This window comes from Dipodomys merriami, unplaced genomic scaffold (assembly GCF_024711535.1).
Source record: "Dipodomys merriami isolate MVZ:Mamm:240054 unplaced genomic scaffold, mDipMer1.0.p SCAF_50, whole genome shotgun sequence".
NCBI classification, from domain to species: domain Eukaryota; kingdom Metazoa; phylum Chordata; class Mammalia; order Rodentia; family Heteromyidae; genus Dipodomys; species Dipodomys merriami.
The window spans coordinates 6,543,128-6,566,174 of NW_027206069.1; the positions used below are offsets into that span (position 1 = coordinate 6,543,128).

Here is a 23,047-nt window from a genome sequence, read left to right on the forward strand (position 1 = left end):
CACAAACTGGCATGCCTGGGGAGCAATGGGTGCATATGGCAAGCTAATGGGCTGAAGAGCTCTTTGCTACCATGAGTGGCTCCTTGTACACCAAGAAAGGAAGCTTCTAACAGGATGCAATTGCTTCTTTTATGGTGGTTTGTTTCCTCACCTAAGAGTGGTACTTAAGATTGGATTCAGGAGAAGATTTTGGAAGAGATATCCATCCTAATAGATATGAAGAAGACAAACTAGAAACCCAAGAAATATGAAAAAGACAATGTGACTCCTTCAAAAGCTTGTAACTCCTCAATATTGAATCCAGACATCGCTGAAATACCAAAGAATTCAAAACAAATACTTTTTTCTTATTGAGTAGATGTATAAAGGGATTTCAGTTCCACATGTCAAGTTATAAGTACAATGCATCTGAATCAATGTCACCCCTTTCCGTGTTCTCCCTCCACCTTTCCTCATCCTATCCCTCCCATTCCCAAGTTACATTGTTCAATTTTCACATAATATACGTTAATACAATGATTGTATTTGCTTACCTTCCAAAAAGTCTATTTTTAAAAATGATCAGTGACGCTGCATACAGGTGCCTCATGCCTGTAATCCTAGCTACTCAGGAGGCTGTGAGCCACAGTTGAAAGCCAGCCTGGGCAGGAAAGTCCATGAGACCGTCTCCACTAAACTACAGAAAAGGCCGGAAGTGGAGCTCTGGTTCAATTGGTAGAGCACTAGCCTTGAACATATAAGCTCAGGGTCAGTGACCAGGCCCAGGGTTCAAGCCCCAGGACTGAAAACAAAAACAAAACAAAACAAAAACCAACTCTTCAATTAGCACAGATATTAGTGTTTCACCCCACAGGTTTACACTTCTGACTCATTCACCAGAATCTGACCTCAAAAGCAGCTTTACAGAAACTGTAGTATCTGACTAGCTTTGTTTTTGTTTGTTTTTTGCCAGTCCTGGGGCTTGAACTCAGCCTGGGCACTGGCCCCTGAGGTGCTCTTTTGGTCAAGGCTAGCACTCTACCACTTGAACCCCAGTACCACTTCTGGCTTTTTCTGTTTATATGGTACTGAGGAATCAAACCCAGGGCTTTACGCATGCCAGGCAAGCACTCTACCACTAAGCCACCTTCCCAGCCCCTCTGACTAGCTTTGATTTGACAAAACATGCACCACTGAAATTTATTTCCATTTCTAATATGCACCACTGAGATTTATTTCCATTTCCAGGATGTACCACTGAAATTTATTTCCATTTCTAACACTGTTGGTATTGGTTCCATAGAAGTCTGTGTAAAATCATTATCAGTTGAAAGAATACATAGCCTAGTCTTCTTCATGCTAAAAATCAGATTACTATAAACATGAACATGTAGGAGCAGAATACTTAGAAAAATCTCCAGATGAACTCTTAAATTACTATGTATGGGCCATGAACATAATATGCCTTGTCAATTCTCTTCTCAAATAAAGTTTTAATGAAGCAGTCACTTATTGCTATGTAGTTTGTTACAGTAATCCTATTTTACAGAATTAATAATTCTACTTTATGTTTGCATACAAGAAAAAAATCAGCAAAAACCTTTTAAGTGACTTTTCAAATTACAATAGTAAGTTGAACTCTAGCTATACACAATATAGATCTCTGACATTTTACTGCATGTCAGGGTTGTTTTTGAAGAGATATTCTGCCTACAATTAAAAGAGAAAGAGTCAACAATTTACAATGCATTACTGTTCATATTTTTACTACTTATGTTTACAATTTAAAAATAAAGGAAGATAGATTATTTGGTTCTAAATGAACAATAAAGATCTCATATAAGAATAAGTGAAGCTGGGGCTGGGAAGGTGGCTCAGTGGTAGAGCACTTGCCTTGCATGCATGAGGCCCTGGGTTTGATTCCTCAGCACCACATAAGCAAAAAAAAAAAAAAAAAAAAAAAAAAAAGAATAAGTGAAGCTAAGCCAGAAGTGGCACCATGGCTCAAGTGGTAGAGCTAGCCTCGAGCAAAAAAAGCTCAGGGATAGTGCTTAGGCCCTGAGTTCAAGCCCTAGGACGGTCAAAAAAAAGGAGACAAAGGAGGAGGGGGAGGAGGAGGAGGAGAAGGAGGAAGAGGAGGAAGAAGAAGAAGGAGGAGGAGGAGGAAGAAGAAGGAGAAGAAGGAGAAGAGGAAGAAGAGGAAGTAGAAGAAGAGGAAGAGGAGGAGGAGGAGGAGGAGGAGGAGGAGGAGGGGGAGGAGGAGGAGGAGGAGGAGGAAGACGATGACAAAAGAATAAGTGAAGCTGGGCAGTGGTGGCTCAAGGCTGTTATCCTAGCTACTTAGGAGGTAGAGGAGATCTGAGGGCCATGGTTCAAAGCCAGCTGGGGCATTGAGATTCTTATCTCCAGTTAGCCACCAAAAAAACCTGAAGTGGAGCAGTCCCTCCAGACTGGCTTTGAACCACGATGTTCAAATCTCTACCTCCTGAGTAGCTAGAATTACAGGCAAGAGCCACTGATGCCTGGCTTCAAATTACTATTATTCTTTTTGTTGTTGTTGTTGGTCGTAGGGTTTGAACTCGGCTTGGGCACTGTCCTTGAGCTTTTTTTTTTGCTCAAGGCTAGTACTATACCACTTAGAGGCACAACTGCACTTCTGATATTTAGGTAGTTAATTAGAGATAAGAGTCTTACAGCCTTTCCTACCCCAGCTGGCTTCAAACTATGATCCTCAGATCTCAGCCTTCTAAGTAGCTAGGATTTAGGCCTGAGACACCAATGCCCGCCTTCAAGTTATTTTTTTTTTCCAGTCTTGGGGCTTGAACTCAGACTGGGCACTGTCTCTGAGCTTCTTTGGCTCAAGGCTAACACTCTCCCACTTGAGCCACAGCGCCAATTTTTCTATTTATATGGTACTTAGGAATCGAACCCAGGGCTTCCTGCATGCTAGGCAAGCATTCTACCACTGAGCCACATTCCTAGCCCCAAATTATTATTTGTTAAAAAATTAAATCTTACCAGGAAATCAACAGGGTCATCAGGTCTAACCTTACAGCACTCATTGAGACCCTGCATAAGGGTTGGCATGACATACGTCATTAGATAGTTTCTTAAGGGAACAGACTGGGCCTCCAGTAGGTCTCTCTCTTCTCTTTTCACTTCCTCCAGTCGTTTATTCTGTAAGTACAACATTTTGGCAAGGGGTAAATGTATAGTCAGTAAGAGGAGAACCTCTTCCCCCCAAGAAAGCATTTAAATTAAAACTGTTACCACCTTATAATCAAGGTGGTAAATAAGCAAAAAAATAAGGGGGGGTATGAAAATTGTCTAATCCTTTAGAAACCATAAACAAATGGGTTGTTCATTTCATTCTTTATTTTTCTTTCCCTACTTATTTACTTATTTACTGATTTTATTTTTTGTTGGTCACGAGACTTGAACTCTGGGCGCTGTCCCTTTCACTCAAGGCTAGCGCGCTCCTTCTTTGAGCCACAGCACCACTTCTGGTTTTCTGAGTGGTTTATTGGAGATAAGAGTCTCACAGACTTTCCTGCCTCGGCTGGCTTTGAACCATGATCCTCAGATCTCAGCCTCCTGAGTAGCTAGGATTATAGGCGTGAGCCACTAGCGCCTGGCCTACTTGCTATGTAGCTCAGGCTACCTAGGAACTTCTTATGTAAATCATGCTATCTTGGGGCTCTTGATCTTCCTGCCTCAACCTTTTAAGTGCTGGGATTACAAACATCTCATCATGTCCAGCTTGGATCATTTCTTGCATCAAAATTTATAGATGCCCAGATGAAGCAAAATTTAGAAAGGAAACCACAAGAGTGCTAGCAGAAAATCCAGAAGGTACTGGGACAGTGACGTATGCCATTCCTTGCTTAGTATTACATCCTGTGATCCTGGGGCATACTAATTGCAGCTTTCCTTTTGAGAACTTTCCCAGTTAGTCTATTAGGTTGTTTCAATGAGACTTAAACCCATTAAATAGTCCAGCCCATGTCTTAGCCAACGATGCTAACTAAGAATGGGCACATCAGATATATTCTTGGGATGACTCTAACCATGAAAGGTAGAGAAGAGTCAGAGACCTCAATTCTTTGGTGATACCATTTGAATCATTTTGTCAGCCTCACCTGAAGCTTGCTTTTCAGGTACTTGAAAGGTAGAGGGTCCCAACTAGCATTATTTACTTGAGAAGAGGTCTTTCTAGGCAAGACAGCAACTCAGTATCAAAAGGAGGGGGTGGAGAAATGGATGGATTTGACTACTAATATAAGCATAAAACTTCCACTTGGCCAGAGAAAAACACCATAAATAATATTAGTAAAGAAATGATGAGTTGAGCCGGGCGCTGGTGGCTCACGTCTGTAATCCTAGCTACTCAGGAGGCTGAGATCTGAGGATCCAGGTTCAAAGCCAGCCCGGGCAGGAGAGACCGTGAGACTCCTATCTCCAATAAACCACCAGAAAACTGGAAGTGGCGCTGTAGCTCAAGTGGTAGAGTGCTCGCCTTGAGCTGAAGAGCTAAGGGACAGCACCCAGGCCCAGAGTTCAAGCCCCACAACCAACCAAAAAAAAAAAAAAAAAGAAATGATGAGTTGAGAAAAAATATCCGAACACATTTTTAAAAGGTAGGATAGTATATAGATAGTGTGTAATATGCATGTTTCATGTCATAGGCCATTCTACGAAATAGGTTCAATCAACATCACAGAGAAACAGACATGGAAAGTAACCAGAGGAGGGTCATGTACCCAAGAATATGAAGCAGGATTTGAACTCTACCTGCAAGACTTGAAAGACCAATTGAGGCCCTTCCTGTTTCTCTTACACTGCTTTGTCAAGAGTTCTTACAAAATAATAAAAAGGATACATAACCTAAACATGGGCAGGGAAAATGTGCAATGTAAGAAACTTAAATTCCTAGCAAAGGTACACAAAGTTGTCAAATTAGTGCATAGAGAAATGAATACGAGATTGGGTTTTATCTATCAGCTTGACATATGTGAGCAACATTGAAAAAGCCGTGCTGGAGAAAAGTAGATTAAAAGCCACTAACTCACACTGATGTGTGAAATATTTTACCTTTGTTACCAAGTTAGTTTAGAAATGTGCATCAAATCTAACGCAGAAAATTTTAGGAATTTATGCTAAGGAGATGAAGTAATATCCAAAAGTATGTGTGTAAGGTCATAATGCCTTTCAAGGCTGTTCTAGGCACTGAAAATATAGTAATGAGCAACAAAGACAAAGCGTGCAGTCATTGCTTCTCACCAGAACTATGCAGTCCTTTCTAGGTCCCCAGACCCACCCTGCCCATCTCTAATTGGTTCTGATGCTTCTGCCAGGTGCTCCTGACAAATGCGGACCCACCACTGCCATTCTCTGCTACAACTCTTCACACACTGTCTGGCACCATTAGGTGAAAGTTTCAACTACTTACTGTGGTCCAGAGTCCTGCATCCTGTGCAGGAATGAGGCAAGATGCAAAATAAATACACAAAAACATATACTACAATGGAATACAGGTAAAGAGGAGCATTGGAAAGTACATTTTAAAAAGAAAGATGCAACATGTTGTAGAGAAGAGGCAAGCGTTGAAGTTTTTTTATACATATGATGATCAGAAAAAGTGTCACTAGAGGGCTGGGAAGGTGGCTCAGTGGTAGAGCCCTTGCCTTGCATGCCTGAGGCCCTGGGTTCCATTCCTCAGCACCACATAAGCAAAGAAGAAAAAAAGCCGGAAGTGGCACTGTGGCTCAAATGGTAGAGCGCTAGCCTTGAGCTGAAGAGCTGAGGGACAGCGCCCAGGCCCAGAGTTCAGGCCCCACGACTGGACCCCCCCCCAAAAAAAAAAAACAAGAAAAAGTGTCACTAGAAAGATGGCTTCTAGTAAAGATAGGAAAGAAATATGAATGTTGACATACACATGGTAGAAATAAGACACTGTACTATTCAAAATTGGGAACGATTAGAAGCAGCCAGGTCACATAGTGCCCTGTGGATCACAGTCAGATGGAACTTTGACCTAACTGTGCCAGACCCCCTGTGAAGCGTTGTAAGCATAGAGTGGCTGTGGTGGGCCCATGTTTTATCCTGAGTGCCAGAGGCACTGTAGAGTTGTGGTGAGAAACACTGACCCTGTGCTGTGGGTGGGCTGGAGTGCTAGTTTTAGAAGCTGGATCACTTACTAGTCTTAATGAATTGGGGAATGAGGAACAGAATTAGGCTGACTGAGCAGGTTAGATGGGTAAATGGAAGAAAATTAAATCATAAGGTCAGCAAGCAGTAAAATACTATATATCACAGGGATGGCTATTATTCATACTGACAATGGGTGTTTAGCTGTTATCGCTAAGTCAAAGACCACATATTATCCTTATGAAAATGGTACTTGTAGCTGGGCGCCCATGGCTCATGAGTGTAATACTAGCTACTCAGGAGGCTGAGATCTGAGGATCCTGGCTCAAAGCTAGCCCAGGCAGGAGAAAGTCTGTAGGACATTTATCTCCAATTAGCCACCAGAAAACTGGCAGTGATGCTGTGGCTCAAGTAGAGAGCTCGCCTTGAGCTGAAGAGCTGAGAGGGTCAGCCCCTAGACCCAGAGTTCAAGTCCCATGACTGACAAGAAAGAAAGAAAGAAAGAAAGAAAGAAAGAAAGAAAGAAAGAAAGAAAGAAAGACAGACAGACAGAAAGACAGAAAGACAGAAAGACAGAAAGAAAGAAGAAAGAGAAAGAGAGAGAGAGAAAGAAAGAAAGAAAGAAAGAAAGAAAGAAAGAAAGAAAGAAAGAAAGAAAGAAAGAAAAAGAAAGAAAGAAAGAAAAAGAAAGAAAGGAAGAAAGAAAGGAAGGAAGGAAGGTTGGTACTTATTGACATAAAACCAAGAAAACAAAAACGTGCTTGGAGATATTTCCAAAGATGTATCTCTGCAGCAGAATGGGAAGCAAAACTGACTTCAGTGGCTCTCCAGCCTCCCTTGCCGGCTTCTGCCCCTAACTCTCCCCCAGCTCCTGCACTCACCCACTCCTCCCAGCGAGCTAGCTTCTCTGCCACCTCCACGGCCTCGTTGTGCTCGCGTTCTGCTTCCTCAGCAGCCTCCTTGGCCAGGCGTTCCTCCAAAGTCTTCCTCTCCAGTTCTGCTTTTTCCTCATCTGTTAACCCATAATTTCGAGGCTCCCCAATCTCTTTGATGAGCAGCTTCATAATAGTTTTGGTCTGAGGGTCTTCAAGTTTTCCTACATCTTTAAATGCCCAGAAGAGAGGAGATCAACACACACTTATATTCTAGGTCTGCTGCAATCAGGCAAATGTTCTATTGCTATCAATTTGTGATAGTAAATTATGTAAATTGCCACATTGAAGTTTCCTTTTCTAGCTGACAGCACACTTCCTATTCCCATAGGCAAAAGAGTAGGAGGATATGGGCTGGGTTTATGAGTTCTAGTCAAGACCCTGTCATGATCTGAGTGGGTGGCTGCTGGAATAAATCATGTTATAGTTTGGATCTTAAATGCCCCCTAAACTCATACATTAAAGGCTTAGTCCCTAGAGCAGTGCCTGGGGAAGAGGTAAAGCCTTTAGGAGGAGGGGGCTGGTGGGAAGGGGTTAACAGGAGTTCATGGGGGAAGGGGTATGCCCTAAAAATGGATTGTGAGCTCCCAGTGTCTTCCTATTCCTCTCTTCTGCTCCTGGATAGGAGGTGGGTGGTTTTCTTCTGCCACCGTCAGATGAGAAAATTGAGGCAGAGCCAGAACTGGAACTGACTCTCCTGCCTCCTGGCTGCGCTTATCTCTTAGCTCTAAGACCCCCAGTACTCCAGGATCCAAACCCTGTCCCATCTAGCAGATCAGTGAGTGTCCACCAGGTAAGGTGCTTGTTTCTCCCAGACCTAAAGAAAGAAAGAAGCAGCGAGGTCTGGAAATCCAGAAAGAATTCAGGGATTCAACAAGCCAAGGGGAATGGGAAGATTATGAATACCAACATCCCTCCTGGGATTAGGAGGAAGATACTGACAGCACCACACGTCCCCTGTGTATGGGGGTGGGGAGGGACTTAGGTGAGGGTTTGCAGGAAAGTAGAGAGCTATAAGGAGGAGCTATTTGCTAAGGGGTGAGTCGATTGCTCTAAAGACTTGGATGGGGGGTTATCAAAAGCAACATTGGCCATTAATGCATCATGGATAGAACCCTGGCCCAGGGAACTTCGGGGTTGGGGGCAGCTCAGAGCAACCAGCAGCAAATACATGTTTCTTAGACATGCCTTTTAAGAAATATGCCAGTTTGGCTTTCCATCTCATAATCTACCCACATGTGTTTGTGTGTGTCACTGTGTGTATGTTGGTATGGATATTTGAAGTCAGGACCTCCTGCTCTTGTTCTGCTTTTTCACTCATGACTAGCATTCTACCACTTGAGTCACCCCTCTAGTCCAGCATTTTGCTGAATAATTGTCTGTCTCCACTTCCAGGGTGGCTAGGCTTAGGTGTAAGCCACAGGCAGCATAATCTACGCATATGTTTTGTTTTTTTTAATTGTTATTTTAGTCCGGTAGTGGGGCCTGAACTCTGGGCCTGGGCGCTGTCCCTCAGCTCTTCAGCTCAAGGCTAGCGCTCTACCACTTGAGCCACAGCGCCACCTCTGGCTTTTTTTCTTCTTTGCTTATGTGGTGCTGAGGAATCGAACCCAGGGCCTCAGGCATGCAAGGCAAGCGCTCTACCACTGAGCCACCTTCCCAGCCCTACGCATATGTTTTAGTAGCATATCTTTTAGGCAAAATGGTTCCCGAGGAGGGACACTCAGGTTATCCTGTGGCTTTCCAAGTCACCTGACACATAGATAGAGTCCCCAGCCCTCCTTCAACCCCACAACCCGTCAGACATGCAGGGGCTCCGCATCTCATACCAATGTGTATTGGGTGGATTTCAATTTCATCAAAATAGTTGAAGACGGTCTCATCCTCAGTATTGAGGTCCCGATAGGCGCTCAGGGCCCGGAGGAACAGGTCCTGGCTGTAGTGGGTACCCGCCACGACGTTCTCAGGGAGGTTCATCACCCGCTCCTTCAGAAACTCATCTGAGGCATCCAGGTCACAAACAAACTCTGGGGAGAAGGAGAATCTTGAGGTAGCACAGCCCAGCACTGGGCTAGTGACCAGACGGGCTCTGCTAGTGACGTGTGTGGAGCTAGGCTGGGAGCTCACACTGCCAACAGCCTTCTTTCTGCCTCTTTTACAGGATAAATACATATCCATCACATGTTTCCAGAAGCTTCCCTATGGGCCAAACCAAGCAGATTTTGTCCAGTCTTTTCTTTTTCACTTTTAATAGAAGCAGCAGAAAGTATGCATAGACAATTTTTTTTGGGGGGGGAGGCTGGTCATGGGGCTTAAACTCTGGGCCTGGGTGCTGTCCCTCAGCTCTTCAGCTCAAGGCTAGAGCTCTACCACTTGAGCCACAGAGTCACTTCCACTTTTCTGGTGGTTTACTGGAGATAAGAGTTTCACAGCTTTTCCTGCCTGGGCTAGCTTTGAACTGTGATCCTCAGATCTCAGCCTCCTGAGTAGCTAGGATGACAGGTGTGAGCCCCTGGCGCCCGGCTCATAGACAATTTCTTAAGAACACCATGACTTCTGCCTGCTTTCCAGCACAATTGTCACAGGCTTTGAGCAAAATGCTTTGATGGCTGCTTTGCCAAATACTAAATAAATAAGGAAAGCCCCTCACCCCCACCCACCCCCAACTGTCGCCAGGACTTTAATTTTCCTAGTTCTACCCACAAAGCCACTGGCTATGAAATGGCTATTTCAATACAACACAGCATTTATCAAACATTTCACACACAGAGCATATAAATGGTGAGCATCTGCATCGTACCTATCTGTGATCTTTCTTTTCAATGGCAAAACAGCTGGCTCCTCTCAGACTTCTCCACAATAGGACTTGTACTCAGCTGCCAAGTACATCCAGTGAACTGCTATCTAGAAAGCCTGGCAAAGCTTCAGAATGCTGTGGCATTCTGTCTAAATTCTCTGGTGCACCCCGCAACAGTGCCAGCCATTCTCACTTTCCTGTATTTGTTCCTCCCCTCCCCCCCCCACCTCCCTCCTCTTTTTTTTTTGACTTGATCCTGGCACTAGGCATGAACTCAAGGCTAGTGGAGTTCTATCACTTAATCCACAGCTCCACTTCCAGCTTAGTGGTGGTTAATTGGAGATAAGAGTCTCAAGGTCTTTTCCCATCTGGGTTGGCTTCAAACCCTGATCCTCAGATCTCAGCCTCCTGAGTAACTAGGATTACAGCCATGAGCCACCAGCCTCTGGCTTACCTGTATTCTAACAATCTTTTTGGATGGATGGGAAGATCCCAGCATAGGATATACCCATGTGAACAGAGTGTGCTACCTGTGTTAATAGGGAAAACAGGCAGAGGATTGAACTGTGAGAGGAGATCTGTCAATGAGCCTATTCTGATGTGATCTGCTCATTACTGACCATTTGATTTTCATGTGCAGTTGTGACATTTTGAACAAAGAGAGAGACATCTAAATCCCTAAAATCTGGCATAGCACATAAATCAGAATTATGTCAACGGCTGGGAAGGTGGCTCAGTGGTAGAGTGCTTGCCTTGCATGCATGAGGCCCTGGGTTCGATTCCTCAGCACCACATACGCAGAAAAAGCTGGAAGTGGCGCTATAGCTCAAGTGGTAGAGTGCTTGCCTGGAGCTGAAGAGCTGAGGGACAGCGCCCAGGCCCAGAGTTCAGGCCCCATGACCGCCAAAAAAATAAAAAAACAACAACAGAATTATGTCAATAATTTCACTGGATGGTGAATCTGTTGAGGCTCTATGCTGCTAGATACCTAGATAAAAACTTATGTATTTTGTTAATAATCTAAGAACTTCAACATATGAATGACATTATATTTTTTACCCCCAAGGGACTGGGAGATACAATTAATTAAATATTTCAAATAGTGAGGATCATGGTAGACTTTCCAATTTTCAAAAATCTTGAATAGGATAAAATATAGTTACCAGTGGATAATTTTTTTAAAGCCCCTTCTCTTTATAATTCAGAACAGAGCTTCGAGAGTTAGCAATATCTCAAGGTAATTATTCCAACCACCTGTTGCCTTTCACTGGTTAACGGTGGACATAAATCACAGGTGTTTGCTTGGTCAGATAGTACACCATTTGCATTCATGTGAAAATCTAGGGTTTCATGAAACTTTCCAGATTCCTCTGTTAGATGCCACTTTAAGTAGCCTGCTTCATCTAGGAAGTCTGAGAAGAATAAAATTGGCTAATGCCCATGGTAAAAATACAAGAAAGATGAAGCCCTGGGTTTGATTCCTCAGTACCACAAAAACAGAAAAAGCCAGAAGTGGTGCTATGGCTCAAGTGAAAGAGCGCTAGCCTCGAGCAAAAACAAGCTCAGGGACAGTGTTGAGGCCCAGACTTCAAACCCCAGGACTGGCCAAAAAAAAAAAAGTGTCAAGGAAATGGAGACCCCTACCCCTCAAAATTGGTTGCGGGGCACCAGTGGTTCACACCTGTAATCCTAGCTACTCAGGAGGCTGAGATCTGAGGACTGTGGTTCACAGCCAGCCGGGGCAGGAAAGTCCATGAGACTTCCTACCTCCAATAAACCACCAGAAAACCGGAAGTGGCACTGTGGCTCAAGTGGTAGAGCGTTAGCCTTGAGTTGAAAAGCTGAGGGACAGCGCCCAGGCGCATGACTGACCCAAACAAAACAAAACAAAACAAAAACCAAGAAAGATTAGCAAGAAGCAAAAACAAATCCATCAAGAGCCTGATCACCAGATTCCAGTGCTTCTTCACTCACATCAAGCAAGACTGCTTGTATTAATGTTTTTTCCTTCATCCTGTGATGTTTTGACATCTAAGTGGATCTCACATACTTGGGGAGAGAATGCCCTTCTCATGATTAACTAATTCCTTTTTTTTTTTTTTCCCTTTGGCCAGTCCTGGGGCTCAAACTCAAGGCCTGAGCGCTGTTTCTGAGCTTCTTTTTGCTCAAGGCTAACATTCTACCACCACTTGAACCACAGCGCCACTTCTGGCTTTTTCTGTTTATGTGGTGCTGAGGAATTGAACCCAGGGCTTCATGCATGCTAGGCAAGCATTCTAGCACTAAGCCACTTTCCCAGCTGTTAGCTAATTCCTAAAGACAGTGAACAACGGATTTAGAACATGCCTCTTATGGACAAGCCATCCCCACCTGGACCTTAGCCTCTCCCTCTGGCCTGCCTTGCTGTCCCAGGAAAAATCCATGTTAACTCTATGGTCCTCCACTCTGCTCTGGCTCCTGATTTTACCTAGTGCTCCCCACAGAGGCCTGCACAGAGTGGCCGCCCCTTCTCTCAGGAAATGTAATCAATTCTTTCTTCAATCACTCAGCCACCTCTATAAATTAAAGTCCCACCAGCACAAATGAGACAATCCTCTAATTTCTTTTTTTTTTTTTTTTTTTTTTTTTTTTTTTTGGGTCCGGTCGTGGGGCCTGAACTCTGGGCCTGGGCGCTGTCCCTCAGCTCTTCAGCCCAGGGCTAGCGCTCTACCGCTTGAGCCACAGCGCCACTTCCGGCTTTTCTTCTTTTTGCTTATGTGGTGCTGAGGAATTGAACCCAGGGCCTCAGGCATGCAAGGCAAGCGCTCTACCACTGAGCCACCTTCCCAGCCCCATCCTCTAATTTCTTTAAGGAATATAGAAAATAAAGACAATCTCTGGAAAGAGAACAAGTATGAGAAACACACTACACCTTCCGAGCAGATTACATCTCAGACATGTTTGGACTTTATCCAACAAAGAATGGGAAGCCCAGTGGATCAAGTAAAGAATTGTGTAAGTGTCTGTTGGCATTGGGCTTGAACTCAGGGCCTCTTGCTCTTGTTTAGCTTCTTCACTTAAGGCTGGCAGCCTACTACTTGAACCACACCTCCACTCCCAGCTTTTTACTTGTTAATTGGAGATAAGAATTTCTCAGATTTGTCTGCCAAGGCTGGCTGTGAACCAGGATCCTCCTGATTAGCTAGGATTACAGATATGAGCCACATGTGCCTGGCAAAATTCAGAATCTTGTTCTGAATTCTATATTCTCATTGCCTTATCTTCTGAATGGTATCATTACCTGTGTTTCCTGGAGGAAGTAGAGTGAGAAGTCTTGAGTTCAAGAGGAAATGAAGGGGACTTGATTAAATCTCTAGACTTCAGCTCTGAGATCTGGTAACCAAGGTGCAACTCCTACCTAACAAGATCATGAAAAGGGCTGGGAAGTTGGCTCAGTGGTAGAGTGCTTGTCTTGCATGCATGAGCCCCTGGGTTCCATTCCTTGGCAACACATAAGCAGAAAAAAGCCAGAAGTGGTGCTGTAGTTAAAGTGGTAGGGTGCTAACCTTGAGCAAAAGAGCTGAGGGACAGCGCCCAGGCCCAGAGTTCAGCCCCCATGACCAACAACAACAACAACAAAAAGATCATGGAAAGTTTGGTAAACTGCATATTTGATTCCCAGCTCATTTAGAGCTGGATTTTATCTAGTCTGCCAGCTCTTTTAGAGCTTGGTTTTATCTAGTCACCTCACACCAGTATGATTTACCATGGAGTTTGCAATGAATGAATATCACTCTGAAATAGTACACTCTCACAACTGGAAAGGCTTGGAAACTGAGAGAGCTCTATTCTTCCCAAACCTGCACATGAATTATGAGATGTCTGAGACAACCCATCTCACTGGCACTTCATGGTTTTGGAGTCTACAACCGAACAATATACCTATCCCTGAGGATGACTGCTATCTCAGGTCTCAGTGCTTCCAGAAGCTTCTCTGCCAGTGGAGCCTAGACCAAGAGGAAGAGATGACTATAGCGTGACTGTCCCTGAGGGACCTGAGGCCAGTTGAGGGGGCTATTTTTGGCTACAACCTCCACTTAAGTTGCAGAAAGCAACTTGGTCAGGCAATGAATCATGACCTCAAATTATTCCCTACCCTGTACTCTTGACAAACAACAAATACACCTTTGAAAATTCACAGGAAGGCCACAGAAATGCTTTCTTTGTGTTTAGCAAATCCTGTTGAATAGGACAAGTTCTTTTAGGCTTCGTTTTCAAGAGCCTCTGTGGGAGTGTGGACAGATTCTCAGGGCTGCAGCATTCATGGTGAACTAAGAAGCAGCCAGCCAGCCTGCTTGACCCAAGGGGGCCATGATCCTGGCTCCCACCACCTCCCCAAGTGACTCCAAAGCTAAGCCACCAACAGAGCATACACCTGTGGTATTTTGTGAGAAGGGCAGCAGATATGAATGTTCTCCAAGGGATTTCAATCCATTTCAGAATTTTAATGTTCCTGATATTCCCACAAGTTCTCCGTTTTCTACATTTGTTTCTTAACTTTTTTTTTTTTTTGGTCAGTTGTAGGGGCTTGAACTCTGGGCCTGGACACTACCTGCACTCTTCAGCTCAAGGCAAGAGCTCAACCACTTGAGCCACAGCACCACTTCTGGTTTTCTGGTGGTTAATTGGAGATAAGAAACTCACGGACTTTCCTGCCTGGGCTGGCTTTTAACTACGATCCTCAGAGCTCAGCCTCCTGAGTAGCTAGGATTACAGGAGTGAGCCACCAGCACCCAGCTCTTTTTTTAAAAAAAACTTTTTCCCCCCTAAAAATAGGGGGGAAATTCAAATGGGAAAGCTTGTTTTCATACAAAAGAGACATTGCCTAGCATTCCTGTAAATGTGATCTGTGAAAAATATTTTAAACTTACCCGGTACAATTATTTTGTCAACGGGAAACATTTTGCCTCTGATTTCTTCTTCTTCCTCCTCATCTTCTTCTAATAAAACAAAAATATAAGTAGTTGTGTTTATTAACATAAACAGCCAAAAGTTCAAATACTGTATCCGTTGGTTTGTTTTAAGGCAGAGTCTTACTATATAGCCCAGACTGGACTCGAACTTAAGATCTTCTTGTCTCAGTTTCCCCAGAACTGGAATTACAAGTGTGTGGCACCCATGCCTAACTTCAAAGATCACATATTGTCTTACAACCTAAATGTCCATTGACATTTGGCACATATACACACTAGAATACTATTCAGCCTTGGAAAAGAAAGAAATTATGCCAATGGTGAGTGGCTGCCTGTGACTTGGGGTAGAGAAAAAGGAAACTTAACTAATCAAAGGGTATAAGGTTTTAGTCCAGCAAGATGATAAGCTCTTGAAATCCACTGAGAAAAACATGATACCCTGAGTCGATTATAATATATTGTGCACTTAAAAATGTGTTAAGAGGGTAAGTATAAGCTGGGCGCCAGTGGCTCATGCCTGTAATCCTAACTACTCAGGAGGCTGAGATCTGAGGATCACAGTTCAAAGCCAGCCCGGGCAGGAAAGTCCCTGAGACTCTTAGCTCCAATAAACCACTAGAAAACCAGAAGTGGGGCTGTGGCTCAAGCGGTAGAGCACTCGCTTTGAGCTGAAGAGTGCAGGGACAGCGCCCAAGCCCAGAGTTGAAGCCCCACAACCAACCAAAAAAAAAAAAAAAAGAAGGTAAGTATATTGTATATTCAATACTCATGCTACAATAAAACAAAATAAAGGGCTGGGAAGGTGGCTCAGTAGTAAGAGTGCTTGTCTTGCATGCATGAGGCCCTGGGTTCGATTCCTCAGCACCACATAAGTAGAAAAAGCTGGAAGTGGTGCTGTGGCTCCAGTGGTAGAGCGCTAGCCTTGAGCTGAAGAGCTGAGGGACAGTGCTCAGGCCCAGAGTCCAAGCCCCATGACTGACAACAACAACAACAACAACAACAACAACAACAACAACAACAACAACTAAAACAAACTAAAAATGTACATGGGCTGGGAAGGTGGCTCAATGGTAGAGTGCTTGCCTTGCATACATGAGGCCCTGTGTTCAATTCCTCAGTGCCATATAAGCAAAAAAGAGTAATAGCCTTGAGCTGAAGAGCTAAGGGACAGTGCCCAGGCCCAGAGTTCAGGCTCCACGACCGCAAAAAAAAAAAAAAAAAAAAAAAAAGTACAGACTAAGCCAGGTGTCAGTAAACTCCCACCTGTGATCCTAGCCACTCAGGAGGCAGACATCTGAGGATCAAGGTTCTATGTCAGTTTTGACAGAAAAATCCCTGAAAATTTTTTTGTCATTCGTGGGGCTTGAACTCAGGGCCTAGGTGCTATCTCTAAGCAATTTCACTTAAGGCTAGTGCTCTACCACCTTGAATCACAGATCCACTTCCAGTTTTCTGGAGAGAAGAGTCTCAGGGACTTTCCTGCCCTGCTGGCTTTGAACTATGATCCATAGCCTCTTGTGGAGGCATGAGCCACCAGTGCCCAGCCCCTGAAACTTTTTTTTTCTTTTTCTTTTGTCAGTCATGGGGCTTAAGCTCTGGGCCTGGGCACTGTCCCTGAGCTCTTCAGCTCAAGGCCAGTGTTCTACTACTTGAGCCACAGTGCCAGTTCTGGTTTTCTGGTGATTTATTGGAGATAAGAGTCTCACAGATTTTCCTGCTCAGTCTGGCTTTGAACCATGATCCTTAGATCTCAGCCTCCTGAGTTGCTGGGATGACAGGCGTGAACCACTGGAGCCCAGCTCCCTGAAACCTTTATCTCCAGTTAATCAGAAAAAAAAACTGGAAGTGTAGCTGAGGTTCAAGCAGCAGAGTTCCAACCTTCAGCGAAAAACCTAAGCAAGAGATCAAGATCTATACCAAAAAAAAAAGGGGGGGGGAGATTTATGGACCTAATAAAAGGTAAGCCAAGTCTCTCTAGTCTTTGTTTCTTTGATTGAATGACTATTACTGGGAATAACTTATCTGAGTATAAACATGCAAACATGGAGAACATGCAGACTTACGATTGAAAAGGTCTTTTGCTTGGTCATAAGTCTTTGGAAATGCATCCAAAATGTAACCTTGATTCCTACAAGGCATAGATTTTAGCTTTTCTTTTATGAATCTGATTAAATATTGATCTTCTAGCCGACCTATTGAAAAGAAAACATGTTACATAGGGTCACATTTCTATCAGATGAGATTCTAAACCGATTTGGGCAGGCAGGTGTTTTAGGAAATGCTTTACCCTTAAAGTTGATAAATGTGTGGTTTTGCACTTTGAATGTGACACTTGAGATCTAGTTCAGTATAGAGTAGGAGAGCCCCATGAGTTGATCTACAGAAAGAGCGGAGCAGATGCTGACGCCTGTACCTCAAATGTTCTGTGATCCCACCTTTGGGGTGAAGTTGAATGATGCGTAAGAGGAATGACAGAAAGCTGCTTCTTTGTGGGGTTTATGCAATTCTGCTTTGATATTACACCCTTTAGCCCAACTGTAAGGTGTAATAAATGAGTCTCTTCCGAGAATCCAGTGAGGTAGTATTCAGGTGGCTGGCATTTGATTTAGTCAAAGGAGGTGTTTGGGTTGAGGGTGTAGTTCAATGGTACAGTGTTCAATTGTATAGTGGTACAGGGTTCAATTCCCAGCACCAAAGGAGGAACTAAGTAAATATTTGCTAGATGTGAAAAGCAATGCAGTTTGACCTGGTCTCAAAGGCACATTTCCCTTTAAAGCAGTGGAAAGGGCTGGGGGTAGAGTTCAGTGGCAGGGCACTAAGGTGTTGTGTGTGTGTGTGTGTGTGTGTGTAAGTGAGTACACACACACACACACAAACATGTTCATGCTCACAGTGTGGGAGGTTGCAGTTCTGACCTTTGTCCCTTGGGCGGTTCCCACTCCAGGCCCTATACAGAGTTGGTTCCTGGAAGTTTCTGGGAGAGGCTGGAAGCAGGCCTTTGTTCCACTGGTGTGGTTAAGTGGTGGTGTGATGCAACCCCATTTCAAGGTCCATCTTTCTGCTATAACCCTAAGCCACTGTGTGCCGGGATGCTACCCACTCTGACCTTGCCTAAGATAGACAGAGAGGGAATGGTAGTGTGCCAAGTCTGAAAGACTGACCTGTAACGTTCCTACCAGAGCCTGTACTACACTTTTAGGTATTAGGGAGTTTAGTATATAAGTATATATAGTATATAACTACTTTTATTCTTCGAGTGGCACCTGGCCTACGTGCTTACTCAGTTCATACTCTACCACTTGAGTCATGCCTCCAGCCCTGCTTTTTGCTGGTTATTTTGGAGACAGGGTCTTATAAGCTTTTCTGTCCAGGTTGACCTTGAATTGCTATCCTCCAGATTGCAGGCTCACGAGTAACTAGTATTATAGGTGTAAGCCCCTGGTTCCTGGTTTGGGCCACATTTTGATCCCACTTTTAATGACAGTCAATGGACTGAATTAGAATACCTCTCTTGTCTCCTAACGTGGGCAGTAAGGACTCAGAAAATAAATTGCATCTTTCAGAAATTTAAGTATCATAGCTGAAACAAAAATACAATCAAAGGTGTTAGCTAACATTACGCAGTACCTTTACATGGCTTCCCAGTAACGTTTGTAGTAGCACAGAAGAAAAGCAAACTGGGGCCAAGTGCTTGAGTACCCATCCAGCAAGCACAAAGACCTGAGTTCAAACCCTCAGGTTAACAATAACAACAAAGAGTGGCCAAGCTATAAATCAAAAATATTAAATATCATGCATTCACACTAGTATTCAAAGATGGGTTTTCTCTGTGAAGTACTACTTTCTAAAGCTTACTCCTTTGCTGGGTGCCAGTGGCTCATGCCTGTAATCCTAGCTACTACTCAGGAGGCCTTAGGATCTCAGTTCCAAGCCAGCTCAGGCAAGAACATCCCTGAAACTCTTATCTCCAAATTAACTTCCAAAAAAGTGGCTGAGGCTCAGGTGATAAGAGTTCTATCCTTGAGCAAAAAACTCAGGGATAGTGCTCAGGCCCTGAGTTCAAGCCCAAGTGAAAGACCCCCTCCCCAACCAACCAGGCCCTGAGCCTCTTTGTAGGGGAACAGAGTTTTGTATCTAACCAAGCTATTTCTGGCTTCTGTAACATGCTTTGCTAAGAAAATTATATTACCCCCACACTCCCCCTTTGATAACTAACCTCACCAGTTAATCACACCCTACTAACTAATCCCACACCGCAGTCAGCCCCCTGGTGTGAGGAACGACAGGTGCTGACTCGGACAAAGGTCACTTCCTCATACCAAGGGCCGGAGACGCACGTACACCGAGGGACCCCCTCGAACAGTGATTGGCCAAAACATATGATTTGTTTTAAAAGGACTGGCTGCCTGCGTGCAGACCAGGTTGTAACACTTTAAATTTACTGGCTGAAAAAGCACGGGCTCTACTGTAACGGACCGAGGGGTCCCATAAAAGGACCATCCCCGGGACTGCTCGGGGCTCCCAGCCACTGACCCGAACCTTGCGGATCTCGAGGTCACATGCACCTGGGAACCTGGGCATGCCCAAATAAAACCCTCTTGCTTTTGCATCTGGTGTCGTCTGACTGGTGCTTGGGGCAGGGAGGTCCTGATTTGGGGGACACCCGAAGTCGGGGGTCTTTCACAAGGAACACACACACACACACACACACACACACACACACACACACAGAGGTTTATTTCAGGCATCACGCTTGCCCTTCATTTCTGCTTGATTCAGAATGAATGTGTGTACCTCTAAGGAAGTTTTTGATAATTATAGAATATTTTAAACTAGCCCATGTAATTGTAACTCTGTACGGTATCCTCACAATAAAAAAAAAAAAAAAGACTACTTTAAACTAGATACATGGCCAGGTGCACAAAGGGCCAAGCACACATGCCCACTGAGGCCTCCCTGAACATAACCACCACGACCACCCGCTGCTGTTGCCCTCTGTCTGGGGCTCAACTGTATTTTTCAATCTATATCCTCCATGCCCCATCCTCGCTATGGTAAACATTGCTTTATCTTCTGATTCATTCCATTTGACCTCTTTTAAAAATATTCCCCACATATAAGTGACTCCAAATGAGGTTTTTCTGTGTTTATGTCTGGTTGACTTCACTTAGCATTATGTCCTCCTGGCCTATTCCTATCACAATTTCCTTTTTGTTGTTGTTTTTGTCAGTCCTGGGGCTTGAACACAGAACTGGGCTTCTTTCACTAGAGTCTAGCATTGTACTACTTTGAGACACAGCGCCACTTCTGGTTTTCTGATCACTAATTGGAGATAAGAGTCTCACGGACTTTCCTGCCCAGGCTGGCTTTGAACCATGATCCTCAGATCTCAGCCTCCTGAGTAGCTAGGATTATAGGTGTGAGCTATCACACGTGGCTGGATTTAGGTTAGAAACTCACTATGTAGTTAGTTGGCCTGGGACTCACTCAGCTTCTTGAGTGGTGGGATAGTTTGTATAACCAGCTAGCCTCCTTTCAAAACACTGAATAAAACTGGGTGCGGGTGGCTGACACCTATAATCCTAGCTACTCAGAAGGCTGAGGTCCGAGGATCATGGTTCAAAGCCAGCCCAGGCAGGAACATCTGTGAGACTCTTATCTCCAATTAACCACCAGAAAACTGGAAGTGGTGCTGTGGTAGAATGCTCACCTTAAGCTGAAGAGCCCAGGGACAGTGCCCAGGCCCAGAGTTTAAGCCCCAATACTTATTAATTAATTAATTAATTAATATTCTAGTGTGTGTGTGTGTGTGTGTGTGTGTGTGTGTGTGTGTGTGTGTTAGTCTGTAGATAGGCACTTGGGTGATTTCATACCTTGGCTATTATCATATTGCTTCCATGAATGGGGTAGCAGGATGCTGTGGAGTTTATCTTCTTTGGGTGTGAAACAAACTCCAAATCAACTACCTGGAGTTTCCCTTTCTTTGCAACCTCCAAACCCATCCCTCTTCCATGGATCAGCACAGCCCTAAGGGCAAGCTTTTAAAATCTTGCTCTGCTTTTTTTTACCTTTTCACTTCAAGTCTACTTTTCAAATAGCAACAATGTTTAAAATGTAACCTATGTTCATAATCACTAAAACATGGTTAAAAATAATGCCAAGTCCAGATATCACGCCAACATTCATGCATCGTATGGGTATTCTGGAATCTGATGCATTTACAAGACTTTTTCCCTTTGTAGTTGCAAACTCACAGATGCACGGAGAGACTAGCCCAGCATCACTGGACTATATATAGTCAGTGATTCCACAATGCTGCTGAAACATGTAAGACAAGCATGAAATCTGCAACTAAGGCCCCGTCTGTTGTTGGGGGCGGGAGTGGGAGGGGTGGGGTGGGAGGGGGGAGCGGGAAGGGAGGTGGGGAGGTGAGCAGGAAAGAAGGCTTGCCCCAGCCAGGGCTGTAAAACTGCCGGTGGCTGGGGAGCAGGAGCGTGATCTCCACCCTTAGTGTCTTGGACGCCTGTCTGGCCCTGGGTCCAAAGATCTTGTGCTGTTCAAACATAACTGAGGACCTCGTCTAGTTTCCAGTAAACATGAAGGGGAAGAAGTGTGGACAAACTTAAGAAGAAATAAAAGAAGTGAGGGAGGAGGGGAGCGGAATGACTGACTGCCTGTGAACACTTCCCCTTCCCCGCAGATTACTTCCTCCCTCCCAGCACTCCTCTAGCCTGTCCAGCTCGGGGGGGGGGGGGGGGGGGGTGGGGGTGGGGTGGGGGGGGGGGCGTCTCCAGTCAAGCTCTGGGGGCAGGGAGTCAGCAATGCTCTCTGCTGGGCTCTGTGTCAGTGATCGTCCTTCTCTTCTCTCTTTCTCCTCTTTCTCTTTTCTTCTCTTTTCTTTCTTGCTGGTCCTTGAACTCAAGGGCCCAAGTGCTATCCTTGAGCTTTTTTACTCAAGGTAAGGCTCTACCACTTGAGCTAGAGCTCCACTTCTGGTTTGGGGATAGTCAATTGGAGGTAAGAGTCTCATGGACTTGTCCTATCTGGGCTGGCTTGGAATCAATCCTCAGATCTCAAGAGCTGGGATTACAGGCATGAGCCACCAGTTGCTTGCTTGCTTTGGAGTAAGCAGCTGGTCCTGAGAAATGGTCAGAATCCCAAGAGCCTCTGGTCTAGATTCTTGCAACATTGGGGGCAGCTGACTAAGATGGATGAGCAGCTGGGGAGGGGAGCACAATGGAGATGGGAGGCATACAGTGACAGAGGCTGTCTCCCCAGGCCCCAGAAGACAGTCAGCATCTGAGCTCCAGGGCAAGCAATGCACGGGTCTCTGTGGGAGACTCTGAAGGGCCTGATACCCAGTGTGCTGACTAAGCACTGAGTAAGCTTCAGATACCGTGTGTGTGTGTATATGTGTGTGTGTGTGTGTGTGTGTGTGTGTGTGTGTGTATGTATGTGTGTCTCCCATTTCCCACACTGGCTCATCAGAAACACCTAGCAACAAAAGGGAAGAGAAAGGGAGAGGAAAACAGGTGCTTTAAGAGGCCTGAGGGGAGAGACAGTGGGGTAAAGGGTCCTTGGCACTGTTTACACATTGTTCTGACCCACAGGTAATAATACTAGCTTAGGATAGGCCCCGACTGTCTAGGTATAAATATGAAGTGCTTTCTATTTTCCTGTTCCTTTAGAGACCACAGTTCAAAACCCAGTGTGTGAAGATTTGACTGAACTTTTTTTTTTTGGACCATCATGGGTCTTGAACTCTGGACCTGGGTCCAGAGCTTCTTTGCTGAGCTTCTTTGCTTTTCTGGCTTTTTCTGAGTAGTTTATTGAAGATAAGAATCAAGGACTCCCTCAACCTCCCTCCCTAACCTCCCTCCCTTCCTATGCCCATCCCCCCCACCTCTGGCTTCCAACCCTGATCCTCAGATCTCAGCCTCCTGAGTAGCTAGGATTACAGGTGTGAGCCAATGGCATCCAGCAGCCCTGGATTTTTAAAAAATTTTTATTGGCTAATCCTGGGGCTTAAACTCAGGGCCTGGGCACTGTCCCTGAGCTTCTTTTGCTCTAGGCTAGCCCTCTACCACTTGAGCCACAGTGCCACTTTCTATTTATGTGGTACTGAGGAATCAACATAGGGCTTCAAGCATGAAAGGCAAGCACTCAGCCATTAAGCCACATTGCTTCCCAACCCCAGCCCTAGATTTTTTAAAGCATAAATAAACCGAAGGCTCCAAAGC

The 23,047-nt window shown here is 44.7% G+C and overlaps 1 protein-coding gene across 1 annotated transcript in view; it reads right to left on the reverse strand.

The window, feature by feature from the left end:
- Nucleotides 1–1,141: 1,141 nt before the first annotated feature.
- Ak7 (adenylate kinase 7) overlaps nt 1,142–23,047 on the reverse strand; it is a 66,604-nt gene continuing 44,698 nt past the window's right edge. The window contains exons 13-18 of the mRNA XM_069997626.1: nt 16,871–16,999; nt 14,766–14,834; nt 8,888–9,085; nt 7,008–7,228; nt 2,998–3,156; nt 1,142–1,689 (exon numbers count right to left, since the gene is read on the reverse strand). Coding sequence (XP_069853727.1) covers nt 1,651–1,689; nt 2,998–3,156; nt 7,008–7,228; nt 8,888–9,085; nt 14,766–14,834; nt 16,871–16,999 — 815 coding nt within the window. The 3' untranslated portion in view covers nt 1,142–1,650. The remainder of the gene's footprint in view (nt 1,690–2,997; nt 3,157–7,007; nt 7,229–8,887; nt 9,086–14,765; nt 14,835–16,870; nt 17,000–23,047) is intronic.